Raw genomic sequence first — 17,112 nt, forward strand, 5'->3', positions numbered from 1 at the left:
AGGTAAACCCTGGCTCCCAAACACTGTGATAGCCTTTCCCTGAGCTAAACGTGGACTTTTCTTTTTCCTTTCCTCGGAAAAGCACATATTTACAACTGTTAACCTGATTGCACATAATGCGGCTGCTGGATGTCAGTTGTACAGCTAATTTGTTTCACTGCCTGATTGCTAGAATTTAATCAAAGCCTTAGTTTATAAATCTAATAACCACAAAAATGCTTAAATTACACAACCGGTTAAACTGAAATTGAAAACACCAAATAAGAAATGTATTTGGAAACTCTCGTAAGTCAAACCCAAACAAAAAAGCTAATGTTCTTCATAAGCCAAGTTGATTTTGTTTCTTTAAAAACACTTCTCAGCAACAGCAAAATACCTGACTTGCAGTTTAAATACATGAAAATATTTTTATACGTACATCTATGAAGGAAGCATTGATGTAGTCTGTATACTCTTGCCCTCTTTTCATCGACAGAATCACTCTATTAAAATCATCTGGGGAAAAGAAAAAGTATAGTCTTACTTTTACTAACTGTATGTTGACTGCTTGACTGTTAAATTTGTGAAAGAACCAACCCAACAAAATCATTTAACGTCAAAGTGTGTCTCAAAGACCTTATCCAGGATTCAGTAAGTGTGTGGAGGAGGATGCTAGTTTTTGTGCTCTTGTTTTTTCCATTCACACAGGCTATGGCCACCAAGGTCTGAGTCTCTGTTTTGCAGGTGCAGACATTACAGTGCTGCTCCAGGCTATGCGAGGAATCACACAGAAAACACATCGGTTTAAAAGGTGAAACGGCTGAATTATTTAATTCAGTCCTGAAAAACACCTGATCACAGTAGATTTTACACTGATACAAGTAAAACCCAACTCATTAAATTGTTTGCAGACACTTTTGTAAGGATATGACACTTCAGAAGGAGAGGATAGTGCTGTTCGTGTCAGGAAGTTCTCTAAACTTCACAGCAGATGTGCCTGCAGAGAGGACAACAAAACCAAGGGGACGGCTAATGGAACACCCAAAACCATGTGTTCTAGCTAAAAATGAAGGAAACCCAAAACCTACCTCTCTGGACAGTACAGCAGGCTTTGAAAGCATTTGTATTTTACAGGCAGAGAAGTTAAAACGTAAAACATATGCAGAAATTATTTGCAGAATTCCAGCTTCCAACTTCAGGCAGGACATCTACTCTGGAGTTCTCCCAACAGCTGGATTCTGATACCAGCTGTACCGTTGTCAACTTACAGACCCAGCACGTACTCACCACAACCTTAGGAAAACCAGGTATTTATAGCACTTGTTTCTACATTTTACAAGTTGATCTCTTACATGGGATAATCTGGATGACTCTAGCTTTCTTCATATTGGCTGGAAGATTGCCAGTTCGCATGTTTTCTTTCATTATTCGAACATTTGTTAATTTCTGTAATAAAACACACAAATGAGGATAAGGGTTCATTGGAACAGAAGTGGCTCTCGCCCACCACGTCCTGTACTCAGAGGGGGTTCCCAAGGGTCTTTATTAACACGGTCAAAACCAGACTGACTTCTCACAAAAGCCACTTCATTGTCCTGTCCATAAGAATGAATTAAGAGAAACAGTCATGTAATTTTTGCGTACTGATAAATATTTAAGAATCTGAACGTACTCCCAAGGCATAGCAATCGAGTTTAAAGGTTGTGCAATGATAACAGATTTTAACATCTTGGGTCTGTGTGTTGTTTGGAGTTTTTTCTAAGACACTTTTGGACTATGTGAGCATTGTTTCAGAAGCACAGAGTGCCCATTCCCTTTGACCAGGTCTCAGTTTCTTAAATCTGGCATTTAGATATTTAGTTTCAACAAAGTAGCCACTTTTGAAAATACCTTTTAATGAAAAGGTCTGCCGACCATTTTAGCGAATTATTTCATTTTGTTCTTTGCAGCCTTTACACCAGCAGAGGCAGACTGACCAGCACACCGCCTGCCATTTCCCTCCAGCAGCAGCAGCCCCAACCAGGAGCTTTGCCAACAGGCACTCCAGCCAGCCGGGCACTCAGTAACTGGCTTTGCATTTCCACGTTGTTTCCAAGTACTAGAAAAAAATTCTCTTGTACAGCCTTCACTTCCTTTACAGTCAAAACATTGACTGAATTCATAGTCATATTAATTTCATTCATATTACTATTATTGCAACCCTGTTCAGAGTATTAACACTCCGCTCCTTCCTTCCTGCATCTCTCTCCACCGGGCTGTGCTCTCCCTGCCGTACATCACCCTGTTCCTGGCACAACCAGGTTGCACGACTTCATCATGGACTGCCGGCCACCAAGTCCTGCAGCTTGGCTCTACACACTTCCAAGATTTTGCGAGTGAAGGGACCAATATCCTTTATTATTTATTCAGTTTGTGCTGACAGCATTCCCAGGACACGGAAGACAAACGCTGCTCTTTTGCCTCAACAATTTTTTTATAGCAGAGATTACTCACCCGTGAGTTTGGGCACGATAACAAAACAACAATAGGCTGCTTCTGCTGGGGTGGGACTTACCAGAAAATAATTACGGTTAGACAGCTGCATTTCAGAAACTATTTAATACACATTCAACTTCAATGAAAATTAATTTAATTTTCAAACGGCAAGCAGATTTTCAGGCCTGTATTTGCCAGGTACTGAGCTGCAGGAGCATATCTCAATTCCAGTAAAATCTCTAGTACTGGCAATACATTCTAGAAAATAAACCCCTAGCCTCTGAGAAATTACTTTTCAGCTACTCTGTAATACTGCGTTCAATAGATTTTACGTCAGAGACTCCCATACCAGTTACAACATTGCTCTACTCTTTTTCTGGTGTGGGTGGGCTCATTGCTCCTGGGCCAACTAAGTGCTTTTCAGAATACAAGGCAGAACTAAACGTTGTTCTTCGCACTTTAATGCAGCCTTGCTGGCACAGTGGGCAGCCAAAACAAACTTAGGAATTCTGGAAAAAGCAGAATACTTGATGTTTTTGCTTGCTTCCTCCCCTCAGGCAGCTCAATAGTTTTGATTTTTAGACTTGTTGATCAAAAATAAGTCTGGTGATGTAGCATTTTCTTTTCCCAGTTCCCAATCTCTGATTAAATTAATCTTTTAAAGGAAAGAGAGCATTCTGGGTAACTCCTATATGTCATTTAAGGCTTTAGACCTGTATATAGAATAAATACTTTAGCATAGCAAAAGTCATAAAAAAGTTCTAGCTATTTCCTCAGGACAATAAAGTCTATTTTAAACAAGATTGCAAACTGCCAGTGTGGTTGCTTTCTGCATTTGAGGTTTCTCCACTAAACAGAAATGCTTTTCTTTTTTCTTTCCTCACAGGTCTGGATACCCAGCACGAGATGTGTACATTCCCTGCAACTCTCTCTGCCCTCAGTCATCACAAAGTTAACGGTCCTGCTGAGATGCAAATTAGGTGCACATAATCCAGCTCCCTCTTCCAGCATTATCTGATCTGGCATCTAGTGCAAGACTGAAAGAATAGTTCCATTTTTCTTTTATAAACAAACAAAAAGCATATAGGAAAAGGTCCATACACCAACGCAGCTTTGAACGAGCATTTGCAGAACAGGATGTTAAGCAAGGCTCCACTCACTGACTCCACATGACCCATTCACAGCAATCACAAAATAAAAGAAGTTGCTCCATTTTGATGGACCTTTTCTTCGAAGGTTACACTTTTCCTGCTTTTGAGGTGTCTTTCTGGCTTAAATGTTTCCACACTTAGATATCCTATGGCAAAAGACTTGCATACTTACTTTAAACTCTTCTTCTAGCCCTATTTTGACAAGGTTTGGCGCTGCATTCTGTGATGTTTGTAGATGTTTTTCTAAGGATGACACATCTAGTTCCGTGTCACCGTAGAGGTAGTATTCAAGTAAGGCTTGATAAATGAAGGAGTATTGCATCTGGAATGAACACAGAGGCAAATAAGCATACTGCAAAACAAGGAAGTGAAACTGCCAATTCTGGCACTTTCATCCACCTAATCTGGTCTACAAGCTACTAATTATCAAAATATACTTTAAGCTAAACCAGAGTTTTCCTGTCACATCGGTCACATTCTCTAAAATTCCTTTTACATGCATGGGGAAACCTGGACGTGATACTTAAAGATAACATGCCTTATGGTGGTCTTCACAGCCCTAACACGCCTTTATCTTCTTCCCCAGCCCCACCCTCCTACCAGGCTTTGTTCATTTTCCAATTATCTAGCTATGCAACAGGACAGGACATACTGGGAATACACATCAGAGGGGAAATACGGAAGCATATTCTTCTTTTGACCTCTGAAAGTTGTAATTTCAACTGATTAAGGTCCACTTACATCAGTCTGAACCATCTGCGGACGCTGATTACGGATTCTTGAAACAAACTCAAAAACATCAACTTTCTGCTCCGTGTGCATCATGTCTATGATGGCATCTATAACGATAAATGTGCCTGTGCGACCCACGCCAGCGCTTGAAAAGGAAACAAAACCAAACAAAAACCTCTCTGGAATTACCAAGTCTGCAGGAATTGCTACAGCAATGACACAGGGAGAGCTTACACTGTTTATACTAGATGGAAATATCACTGTGAAAAATAAAATTTGATTTATTTTAATGACAGTAAAAAACCCAAGGTGTGTAAGTCTTTAGCATAAAAAGTCACCTCTTAACAGCTTGGAAATTACAACTTCAGAATTCTATTAGAAAAGAACTTTGGAAAAAAATGCTGCCTGACCAGCTAGAATAATTCAGTCCGAGATGAAATTTTAAATATTTTTTCTTACCTTTTCATTCTTTTCTGCTTGGTTGCTGTTGCATGCTGCTTAGATACTAGTTACTTGGTCTTGCTACAAGTTCTACGCTTCCCAGCACGGCTATCCCAAATTATTATTTTTTTTAACATCCTTGAGCACCACGAGAGGGAGCACGACCATTACAAATGACATTACTCCAGCACGTTCAGCCCTTCCTGTCAGAGGAAAAGGGCATGGCATCCTGTGCTAGGCATTCACCGCTCTCCTCTAACCTGCTCTTAGCTTACTTTGTACAGCAACCGCTGTCATATCCACAAACACCTTCTGAAACACGACAAAAACGCCCTATGTCCTAGCACGCTCAAAGATACAGATCAACTTCCAGCAAGGAAACGTTAGGTTTTTAAATAACACCAGAAAAAAGAAAATTTGCCTGCCTAATATGACTTAGTTCATACCCACGTGCACATACTTCCAACAGCAAATGCCACGTGAAACCAAAGCCCCGAAGCCCTCCTGTTCCACCAGTCCAGAGGGACGATGGAGACTAGCGGAACCATGGAGTACCACGGACCTCCACCAAAATTTCACGGAACTTCTTCACGGTGAACAAGCCCACTATAACCTTCTGCCTCCAAATTCCTTTGCATTCAAATCAAACTCTCGCTTCCTTTCGGTCTCGTTTGACCTCTGCCACCACAGATGAGTCCACCTCGAGTCCCCCTGTCTTGACTTGCTGCTTCCAGAGATTTTCCTCTTCCTGCGTGCCCTGGAAACCACCTCTGAGCATGGGTCGCTTATCGCCAGTTCACACTTGTCCTTCATAGCTCAGTCCTGTGAGCTTTTACCCACTGCAACCCACGCTCAGCTTCGTCAGTTCCCTTCCCATTACAGATCTGATCCCTTTTGCACATCCTTGTTGCTGCCCCATGCCCCTGCCCCAAGGTTACCTGGCTTCCGATCAGCACCTACTTCAATCCTTGCATGTTCCTGCTACAGCTGGTAATTTCACCAGCCTTGACATTTGCCTTGGAAGTTCCCTGACTTTATCCATCTTTAACCTACTCAAAAGTATCCCTTACTCAGCTATTCCTCAATGTAGCAATCTGCTCACTGAAAAATTAGATTTCTGAAAACTTCTGGAAAAAAAAAGAATTGGCAGAAAATCCTGCTCCCCACCCCCTGCCCTTTTATCTGCTCTTCTTTACTTCCAAATACTAAATTAGTGTTTCATCAACTTCCAAAAGATTCCGATCGAGCAGTTTTTGTCAGAATGACTGGGTGATACTCTCATAAAAGCTCACTAAAAATGGATGGTTACTCACTATCAATGAGTTTCCCTTTCCTTTTTTCAACAATTCAATAGTGTCATATCCTGAACCGTAGTGGAAATTAAGTGTCACCTCTCTCGTTCTTGATTTCTAATGCAGGCTGAAGTACGGCACTAGCCCCTAGCACTGACACATAACAGTGTCACTGTGTCCCTTTGGACCATGATATTTAAACCTCTGCAGATTTTTATTAAGATATTTTCTGTTTTCCTTTATTTTGTCTCTACTTTTGCTCATTAAACTAAGTACAGCATCTCTTGGTAGTGCAAAATAAAGCTGAAGCCCAGTATGAGTCTCCACCGAACATCATGACAAAAGGCTATAAAAATATTGTGGGTTTCTCAAAGGTAAGACTATGTGAGACTACTAAAATCTTCTTCTTTAATTTAATGCTTTTCTTTAAGTCTCTTATATATGCCACCTGGGAGAGAAGATGAATCCTAGCAAGGCAAGATCTGGATGGAAATGAAGAAACAAAAAGGCTAGCTTGGTTGGGACAAACACGCTCTTTTTTTGACAGTGAACACTTCAAGGACTCTCGGAGAGTGTTTCTAGACATCTGACAGAAGCAAGAGAAAAAGAAACATGTACAGCAATCTACAACCATTTCCTTAAAAACAAGATCCAGAAAGACAAAGCTGCTATTCTTTTATTTTTATTCTAACCTCGCTACGATAATTGCTCCTGAAAAGACACTTCTCACTCAGTTGTGAGCTTACAGTTGCTATAGAGACTGCAATTATTCTCTGAAAACTGATTTGGAGTTTGTTTGTGGTTTCATTAACATAAGATCTCAAACAGTTTAGCACAAGCCTTTAATAGAAGGACGTTCATGTGTGTGTGACTGAATGAGTGGGAATATGTTCTGTATTGGTATGTAGCACATTTTTGAAACTGCAGCATTTCAGTCTCTTAAATGCAAGTCTTTATTCAAAACTTTCTAGGCACTTAATGGATAATTTACATAGCAAACCGCAATTTTATTGTGGGAGAAGTGGGGGATGAATTCTCAGAGGAGCATTTAGTGGCAAAGGTCACATATTTGTATTACGAGTCTGTTTTTCTGACAAAGAACGTATTTATACCAAACACTGGACATCACTCAGATAAAAAAAGAATAACCCAAACCAACAACTTCTGTTTCAAGTATTAAAGTGACAGCAAAGACAGATCTTTTGAAATCACTTTTACCCTGGGCTCTCAAAAGGCTCAGCATATTATTGCCCTTTACATAGATAATTACAAATAAGTAAGTAAATATATATACACACAAACTTTGTAGCCTATGAACAGAAGATTAAAATTTAGCTTTAATATTATACACGTAACTCCAGGCCAAGCTAAGAGAATGGCTTGACGAGCACATACATACCTACAGTGAACCACAATTGGTCCAGCATGGGCAGGATTCAATGTTTTGACTTTCTTCAGGAATTTCAGCATCCCAATAGGTGTGAAAGGCACCCCAAAATCAGGCCAGCTGGTAAAGTGAAGCTGTGTAACAAGCCTCGGAGCTTTACAGCCGTCATGAAGCTGCAGGGAACACACAGACTCAGAGTTTGACATTTCATTTTTCATTCAAAGATTTCTAAATAAACTGCTGGGTTATTTCTGCCTTTAATTCCTGGAACATTTGGAGCCTAACACAAGAATTGGAAATTTACAGTATATGTAAAATACAAGCACTGAGCAAAGCTACCATGCATTCTTAAAATGCATCTTTGCAGTGAAAACTGGAATAATCCCAGGATAGGATTGCAAAGAGTAAGACTCGCAATTTATGTTAATAATGGATCAAATTTTAAGTCCTTTTTATAACAGAATCATAGAATGGCCTGGGCTGGAAGGGACCTTAAAGACCACCTAGTTCCAACCCCCTGCCACAAGCAGGGACACCTTCCACTAGACCAGGTTGATCAAAGACCCATCCAACCTGGCCTATTTCATTTATAAAATCCTCACAACGCTTCTTTTAGCAGCCTCAGGTGAAACTCAGAACAGCCAGTCTAAACGTTCAGGACCTGCGTTGCTATGAGAAGCCAAATGCCAGCTCTTGCCGTATCACGTATGAAAATTGAAAGAAGGGCTGTGCCTCTAACGGACAACGACCGACAGGTTCATGATCGGACCTACTCTTCAAGAGTAAACGAGAAGATGTTACCGAAGCAACAACAGCAGAGTTCAGCATCGTTTCACCTGCATGCACTACACACAGCCTATCTCTCAGGTTAGAAAGCCTGTCTGTCTCCCAAGCTTCCAGCCTGTTAGCCAGGGTCAAGGCCTGGAGAAAGCCAACTGGTTTTGTAAGATGCCTTGCCTCCATCAAGGGATAAACCAAGCCTGAGAAATGCATTCTGCCGAGATCAACAAGGGAAAGGCAGCCAGGTCCATTCATAAAGTTTCCAGCCCTTTGGCTCATCCAGCACGTATGTCTCTGCACCGTTCCTTCTTTCCCATTCTGCTTCCTGAGCAGTTTCTCTGAGCATTTTTGTCAGTGATGACTAGTCGCACCAAAGCGATCTCCATGCTGAATCTGCAGAGTTCGCTTTACGGTTCAATACTTGTAATTAATGCGGAATGAATCCACCCCTATTTTGAAGGCTTCCAAGCTGTCTGTGTAGTTCTACGCAGCTAGACGTGGTTCATCACCTCTCACCAGCCCATATTGTCTTCAATCTAAATTAGATGACCAATCTAAATTACCAACAGAGCAGCCCTTCATTCAGAGGGTGAGATCTCCAGCAGTTTGCTCCCATACAAGGCTACACACTGTAGACAAGAGCAAAGTCATCCCCACCAGCTCCCTTGTGATCTAAAGCTTTAACTCATGCCAGCGACCAAGGACACACCAGAAATCAAGCTGTAACACTGGCTGACATTGGCCAACCAGATGCCCAAACACATCCATATCCACTCATTTATTTATCAAACAGAAATCAAGCTGTAATACTAGCTGACGTTGGCCGACTAATATCCACAGATTACTCCAAATACCCAAACATATCCGAATCCACTCATTTATTTATCAAAACAACTTGTCCCAAAAAAGGTCAAGACACTGCTCCTGTGCTCCCTCACTGACAGTCACAGGGCATGACGTTCTGTGGCCCTGGGCTACAGGCAAGAAGAAACTGAGCAGAACCTCTAGCAATCCCTTACACCGCCGCTGATGCTATGCCTGCTGACCCGCAGAGCTTGCCTCTGCGTAGGCGAGCTGCTGCACCTTTCTCCATTTGCAAATACGTTTAACTAATTTCCTGACTTTTTTATGCAAATATTCGACGTTGTAACAATTTGCTTTAAAAACTGAAATGAAGACCCAGCTAGAGCATTATTGTTACTTACTGACTGAACGCAGAACTTGCGGATGGTGTAGTCCACCAGAACTATGCAATCCTCCACGGACACGCGGATATTTCCGTAAGTCCAGCACCCTTGGTCCGGCCAATACTGATAACATTTTTCCTGTACAAAGGTACGGTGAGTTTTATAAAACGAGCCTGCTTTCATTGTTGGTCACCCATCAAATAACAATGTTATTTGAAAACAGTGTATGTTAACGTATAAGAGCATGCAGAGTTTCTCATCTGGCACAATACAGCTTTGACACTTTGTTAGCACTATCGATGCTTAAATTTATGCAGGGAGGGTGAGAACAGCTTTGAAGTTGTTTTTTAACCTAGCCAGACCTAAACAGCTTTTGGTTTGCTTTGGTGTTTTTGTTAGGTGGTGCCTAATTGTGGGAGCCGTGACGCCTTGACTCTACGTTTAAGTGTAGTCAGTGAGAAGTGCGAGGCAGTTCTCATTTGGAGTCATCAGCAACATCCAGATGTAGCCGTTCTGGCCTCTCATATTGGGAATGGGCTCTTCTTATGGACGGCCTTTGCTGTTTGAGCTTCACCAAGCAATAGTATAACTGCAGCAGAATAAAGCAGAAGCACCACCGCGAACAGGAAGACAAGGAATGCCCACCCTCCCAACCGCGGTGAGCTGACAGTGCCTGAATTACTTTTTCGTTATTGTAAAAAAGGCACAAAACAGGTACGAAGGCCAGCTGTCACACAGCGATACGGCACATCGTGTCTCACGAGTGCACCCTCATCTCCTTCCCAAGGCCAGCTACTGCTGCTTATCCCCGTACTTCCCCATTCGCAGGAGAGGTTGCCCTTGGAGGGTAAGACAAGCCCAGCTCGCCAGCACTCCCTCTCCTTGCTCCCACAATCACCACGGAAACACAGGTTGGTTTTTTTCTCAGGCATAAATCTGTGAGGACTTTATACATATTTCAAACAAGAATGTAGCAATGCCTAGTGTGACAAACTGTCCCCCAGGGGAAAAGAAAATAATTTAAAAGTATCTTTTATGTTTCTGATGGTACATTTCCTTAATGTTTTAACTTGGCTTCTCAAGTCTGCAAAGCAGGAATGAAGCTAAATGTTTCGCGTTTGTAATGTGCATCTCAGCATGCAGCCAGTACGTGTAGAAAGTCTCGCACGATGGGAGGAGTGAGACACATGAGGAGGAATGGGGGGGCAGGAAGGAACAACATCACTCTCACAAAGCAGCAGCTTTGGTTTTCTAATTGTTTTGTGCATGTGCCAGAAAGAATTTTGAAACCTAATACTCAGAGAAATGAATACAGTTTTTATCTTCATTTGTAACCAAACCCACCCATAAGCACAGCCTTAAGAGTGTGATAAAAACACAGGCACAAGAATTTGCCTTTGGCTATGGAGGACAAAATCAGCTATCAGAATTTTTTCACTCAAGATCGGCTTACAGAAATTTGTATTTTGGAAGTGAAACCTCTACGTTTATGAGTAGAAACTCAGATGTGCTAACAGGGACTGGAGAAGGAAGTGGTCAAAAACGTGACTGACCAGACACAGCGGTCAGGACTGCTTTTGGAGCACGCTCTCCTCGAGACATCCCAAAGCAAACTGAAAGCTCTTTACCTCTTTTCTTTCTTTCAGGTTGGTTAACATGACGATAACAGCCGACTTCTGCTCCCATATCATCCTCCAGAAATCATTAACTGTTTCTTGCTTTGGTCCTGCAGGCAGAACACAGCTCTGCTCAAGAGGGGTGATGGAGACCAGCGAATCACAGTGTCAACAAACAGCCCCTGGCACTGGGTGCCCATGCAGACCTCTGTTTACTACAGAGTGCTCAGGTTTTGATTATAACACAGGTTTCTTTAAAAACAAAACAACCAAACAAACAAAACAAAAATAAAACCAAAAAACCAAACAACACAAAAAAACCCCAAAACAAAATCCCAAACCACTTTTTTACACAGCCATATGTGCTCAAATCTACATTTCTTGCAGATATCGCCTCTCTTGAAATATTATTAAACTCCTTTAAGTGGACTGAGGCAGAAGCATCATTTAGGATTTCTACGTTGTAGCTCTCCCCGACACCAAGGTCCAGCATTACCTGTGACCACAATGAACCACTGCCTGAGAGCTCCTTGTCATGCTGGGCAGGGCAGGAGTGTTTTTGAAGGGCAGGGGCAGCTATTGCTTTGTGCCTGGGACTGTGGTGACAAAGCTCCCCAAATTTGTGACTCAATACAGCACAAGAATTGATGTGAAAACGCTAATTTCTGTATCAGGATTGTTCAGAGAGAATGTATTATCAGTAGACATCAATTTGCAAGAGAACAAGGCGAGGGTGGGGGGAGGAAGGCGAGCCTCTGCACTCCGAGCAGCACCTGCAGCTCTAAAGGCAGTGGGTTATACCTCATGCTCAGTTTAATTTCATTTCAACTGTAGCCTCTAAATCACACCTCACATTTGGCCACCATATGCAGCTGAAAATAACCTTTAAACCAGGTCTAAAATTAAATATGTTCAGCCAAAAGATGTACAGACTGAAGAAATGAAAATAAATTACCTTGTGCTGCTATAAATTTATTCTTCTCTTTATAACCCTATGGAAATAAATATCATAGCAGTTAAAAGATGAAATGTCAACATATGCTAGCAGAAAAATACTTATTTAACTCACAGACAAAGTTTGCAGTTTGGCCAACAGCGGACAACTGACAACTTACATCTATATATGATGCATTAATGTAGTCTGAAGGTGGGACTCCATCGATTTGGGTCAAAATCACTCTGGAATGATCATCTAGAAGAAAACATATTGCAAACACATTTGCATGTTAATCAATCTGCAAAAGGAAGCAGGAGGCCAAGCTAAGCACACACTTCCCAAAACAGCTCTCTCCCATATTGTCCCTAGTTCTCACCAAGAAACTTTCTCCACAAACGTCTTGCTTTGCTCCCAACACCTGGAGGCCACCAGGACTGTAGCTCTACACTATGGAAGCCCAAACTTCTCCATATTTTCTTGCCCCAAACTAACCTGAGATCCTAAAATATCCACTTGACAGTGTAATTCTCTACCCCACAAGAACTAAGGCTTCATAGCGCTGCACCTGAAAAGCACTGCATGAAAACCTACCAGGAGAAGATCAATACTAGAGATATGCCATAAACCAGACAGGTTTCATACATACAACGTATAAAGAACTTTTGGACCAAAGTAATTTTATTACTTGAGTATTTTCAGCAAATGAACACTGCTACAAGCCTGCTCAGTACCAGAGTTAACTGTCTGATTGAAAAGAAAAGGTAATGTCTTACATGGCAGGATGTTAGGGTATCTGTTTTTCTCCCTGTTTTCTTCCTTATTTGCCATTTCAAATGTTCCCTGCACATATCCAGGTGTTAACGACTGGGGGAAAAAAAAAAAAAAAGGATAGAGAAGTCAATATGTTAGAAACCCCCTGACTCTTGACTGTACATGACTTAGAGAAAATCTGCATTTATACATGTTGCCTTGGACCTAACAGAATTAAACATATTTTACTCTTTTTTTTTTTTCCCAATAACTTTCATTACTCTGTAACAGGAAACTACGTCCTGCCAGATTTCACTACAGAAAATGAGTTCAGCAGTTTTGGAAAAATAAGTAATTTTTCCACCAGAGATCTCAGTTATTTAGAAAATTGTTACACTCTGAGCTGCTGCTTTAAGCTGCCATCTGCCGTGGTGATTCAGCGCGCCGTGACCCAGTCGCATGGATGCGCCGCTCCGTCAAGCTTGGCTCCAACAGCCACTTTTAGCAATAACAGTTGGTTAAATAATATAAATAGGGTTTGATTGTTAATAGCTGTCTGCTAAGAACATTAAATACCAAACATCTTGCTGAGACCCACAGGTGAGGGCTCAACTCTGGCAGAAAGGGAAGAAGAAAAAAATAAATGGCAATTCTTTCCTGTTGAAAGTCGCTGTATGAGCACAAGTCAAATTCTGCAAGTAATCAGCAAGATCTAAGACTGCGGATAAATTTAGTCAGGCTTAAAAAAAAAAACCCAGCCTTGCAGAGCAATCAACTGAAAGGAAGAAACGGAGAGGAAGAGGGTGAAGATGAAAACAAGGAGGTGCCCAAGGTGGAGCCCCTCCACCACCACAGCAGAAGCTGCTGAGATGCCACCACCGGGGCCAAGCCGCCGAGCCCAGGCTGCAGCGGAGCCCAGGGCAAGGGGAGAGTCAGAAAAGGCACCGTTCATCAGAGACATGGCACGAGGCTCCTGCCCTGTGCTTTCACCTGCCCCCTCACTGCAAATGGTGTAATGAAACTCGGTTCTTGTTTACGTTTCTTGCATTGAACTCCTAAAAAGCCCCGTGTTGGCACGTTGGATCCCACCAAGGTAAAATCCCAGCAGTTTGGGAACGCGCAGCCACCTTCTCCCACCCTTCTTCTACCTCCCACTGCCCAGTCTGAATCACGTAGGGGAAAGGAAAAAAAAAAGGGTAAAGTGACTGTACAGCTTAAAGCAGCTATCCCTGCTCGCCTGGCGGAGAGCAGCACTTGGGTTTCCCCCTCAAAAGCAACAGTCTGTGTTGTCAGGGTGATACAGGATAAAAGCGGCAGTTTGGGGAAGACTTCTCCACCACCACAGAGGAAACAGCAATGTGCGCTTGTGGGTTTGGTTGTTTGGGGTTTTTTGCTTATTCTTTTTTTTAATATCGCTTAAACTTGTCAAAGTAAGTAAAAGAACAGAAAGTGAAGCTTAAAAAAAGGGTTGAAAACCAAAGCTGCTTTTAGCAACCTGCTTAATTCCTTATTTGAATGAACCCCATGGTTTTCCTAATTAAAATACAATTTATAAAACACAGAAGCTTAATTTCCGTTTTACATTAAAAGAAATAATTAGCACTTCAAAACATGATTTCTTTGAACTTCAAAAGTCAGGCAACAAATTCCCAATAAAGAGCAACAGAAGTTCAGCATCTTCATTTCAAAAACTCATGAAAAGTAATGATCTCTGGCACACCACCTCCCCGTTCCCCGCTCCTTACTGCTGCAAGGCCCCGACCCTCCCTAGGTACCTCCCCGTGTCACACTGCGTGGCCCCGAGCGGGACCTGCGCCCCAGTGCAAGGCCACAGCCTGTTCCACTGCTCCCACCCATCCTCCGAGCGCAGGATGTGATTCATCGAGGACACGCTTCATCATGTCCTCTCCATCACACCACGAATCACGAGGAGATAATGAGTCTTGGCGGCGTCGGGTCATCTGCTGCCACCGCTTCACAGGAATCTGCCATCTCATCTGCTCCCGCTTTGCAGGAATCCTAAAATCCCTCTGAAGCTCCGGAGGGGCTCGATCTACGCCAGCATCAGCAATTTTTCTCCTTTTTTTAAACTGAATGAGCCACAGGGACATCTTAATCAAGTCAAAATTAAAACTTCCAAAGCAAATTCATACAGGAAGGTTTTCAGACATTAATCTGAAAATCAAGGCAATAAGCTACCCATCACAAACTTCCAACATCCAGCTCATCTTGTATTGTGGATGATAAATACATGTAAGGGCCTATACAGGTAGGAATACGTGGTTTTCAATTTTTTTCCCTCTTTTTTTTTTTTTTTCCTGTGAAGAAAGAACACACTCTTCCTAGTGCCCTATGTTCACAAAGGCATCAAATCATAAAAAATGAAGCAACTGAGAGCAGAGGGAGCCTCTGCTATCCTCAGCGTATAAATACAATAAGTGCAACATACTTCTTAAGAGTAATTTAGGCTTTAAGGATAAAAACACAAGTATTGAAGAACACCACTAGGTACATAAATCTAAGAGAACTGTCCTCAAAAATCCTTTCCACTGACTGTGTGTCATCACCTATCAGCACTTGCTTTGTTTTACTTTTCACCAGAAAAAAACCCCATGGGACCAAACTTCTCTGGCTGGTGCACGTGCCTGGCCAGTGCTGCCTCACCCCACACACCATTTTCGGCCTCAATCTGTTTCAGATTCACAGCGGAGCCCCTGGATCTGTGTTCCCAGGGATGCCTGGCCCTCTGACATGTTAGATCCAGCTGCGTGAAGCAAACACCACAGCGGGCAGAGACCCCCTGGTCCATCCCCATCAGCCCAGCATCCCCAGCCCAGGGCTGCAGTCAGGGTCCACCGCAGCTCAGCACCTCCCGCCCAACAGCTTCTACAAAGGGGACAGCTTTGGACCCTTCCAAAACCCGCAGGACTTGGCAGCTACTGCTTCGAGGGGCAGATGCGGCTCTAACCTCAGCTGGTGGGAGGATGGAGCCGAGTTCAGGGCTTACACATGCTGGGGATGCTTTGGAGGAGAGGTCACCACAGAGATGCCTGTGCTGAAGGTTCTGGATTTCTCAGCCCCTTTCCTTCCAGCGCTGCAGTGACAGGCTTCTGTTTGTCCGCTTTCCTGCTTTATGCTCCAGTATCAATCATGAGGATTTCTAACTGCCTTTCACCCTTTCCACCTCAGGCTTGAGCAAACCAGTCACATGTCCACTCAAGCAGCCACAGGAGATACAGTGGGAACAAAAAAGCCCAACCAACAAAAACCCACATAAAGGATCAAGCAGACTTCACGTACTGCCACCCCCCATCTCTGCTCAGACTGCTTGTTTATGGGAACTGGACCCCAGTTTTCAGACTCAGCGCTTATGTGCAGACAGAAACTCACATGCTCACAGCACGGTACAGAAAATGATCCAAGCAAAGCAGGTTTTAAAAATAAAAATAGATGGCTTGTTTTCGCTCCTAACTGGAGAACAAATTAATCAGGAGAGTCAAAATTCACAAGTGCACATCTTGTCAAATTAGTTTTCACATTCATTTTGTTGACTTTGATAAATATCTCCACAATGCTCCCTCTCTGATAAGGGCAAGGAAATTATGTGTTTTAAATATATCATCAAACAAATTGCAGATATAAATATGATACCAATTAAGAAGGTAACTTAACAGACTGCGTAATCAATGCGTGCCTAGGCTTTAACAACTCCATATTTGACATTTAAGCTACTGCTCTGTGCAACTTGCTTCTGCTGTGAAGTGAAAAGAAATAATTAAAAGTATGGAAAAGGCCCCCAAACGCAGACGTGTGAGAGCAGACTCATTGCGCCACACTTCTCCATAGAAACTGGCCCTGCAGCAGCTCGTCACAGATCCCAGTGAAGACTCATGAGTATGACCACATGCGATGGAAGCTTCGGTTATGGGCAGAAAAGAAGATCTGCTTTCTGACCAAGGCAACACTTTAAAGAAAAACTTTTAAAGTTGAGATACTTCAAAGAAACGTACGTGCTGGGGCACAGGGCGCTGCAAATAGGGAAGCAAAGGGATGATAATAAAGAGCAAAAGGTCAAATTATGGGAAAAAAAAAAAAAAGTCAAACCTCACTAGGGCAATATTAAAGGTCACGCTGTGTCTTCTCCTTAAGAGCTTCTTCCTGTAGAGGTGAAACACTCAAGACTCCCAAAAAAACCCACCACCACCTTCAAGAAAATCAGTGCTAAGGAGATTTACATTCAGTTTTCCTCTCCTCCAGCTTTCAGGCAAAACTAAAGAGCTTCTTTAAATGTTAGCAAGTGTCGCACAGCTTATATATTACCAGTTTGGCATCCCCGTATCATAGCAGTCATTCACGGTGCAGATTTTGTCCGGATCAAGGCTTAC

At 42.5% G+C, this 17,112-nt stretch overlaps 1 protein-coding gene across 8 annotated transcripts in view; it reads right to left on the reverse strand.

Moving 5' to 3' along the window:
- PTPRE (protein tyrosine phosphatase receptor type E) overlaps positions 1 to 17,112 on the reverse strand; it is a 108,760-nt gene that overhangs the window by 12,791 nt on the left and 78,857 nt on the right. For all 8 annotated transcript variants that reach the window (XM_080401524.1, XM_080401522.1, XM_080401523.1 and 5 more), the window contains 10 exons: positions 12,751 to 12,841; positions 12,156 to 12,232; positions 11,996 to 12,032; positions 11,053 to 11,150; positions 9,443 to 9,562; positions 7,470 to 7,630; positions 4,347 to 4,482; positions 3,778 to 3,927; positions 1,332 to 1,425; positions 419 to 495 (listed from right to left, as the gene is read on the reverse strand). In XM_080401524.1, the coding sequence (XP_080257650.1) occupies positions 419 to 495; positions 1,332 to 1,425; positions 3,778 to 3,927; positions 4,347 to 4,482; positions 7,470 to 7,630; positions 9,443 to 9,562; positions 11,053 to 11,150; positions 11,996 to 12,032; positions 12,156 to 12,232; positions 12,751 to 12,841 (1,041 nt within the window). The remainder of the gene's footprint in view (positions 1 to 418; positions 496 to 1,331; positions 1,426 to 3,777; positions 3,928 to 4,346; positions 4,483 to 7,469; positions 7,631 to 9,442; positions 9,563 to 11,052; positions 11,151 to 11,995; positions 12,033 to 12,155; positions 12,233 to 12,750; positions 12,842 to 17,112) is intronic.

The sequence above is a fragment of the Falco punctatus genome, assembly GCF_963210335.1.
Source record: "Falco punctatus genome assembly, chromosome: 9".
Lineage (NCBI taxonomy): Eukaryota > Metazoa > Chordata > Aves > Falconiformes > Falconidae > Falco > Falco punctatus.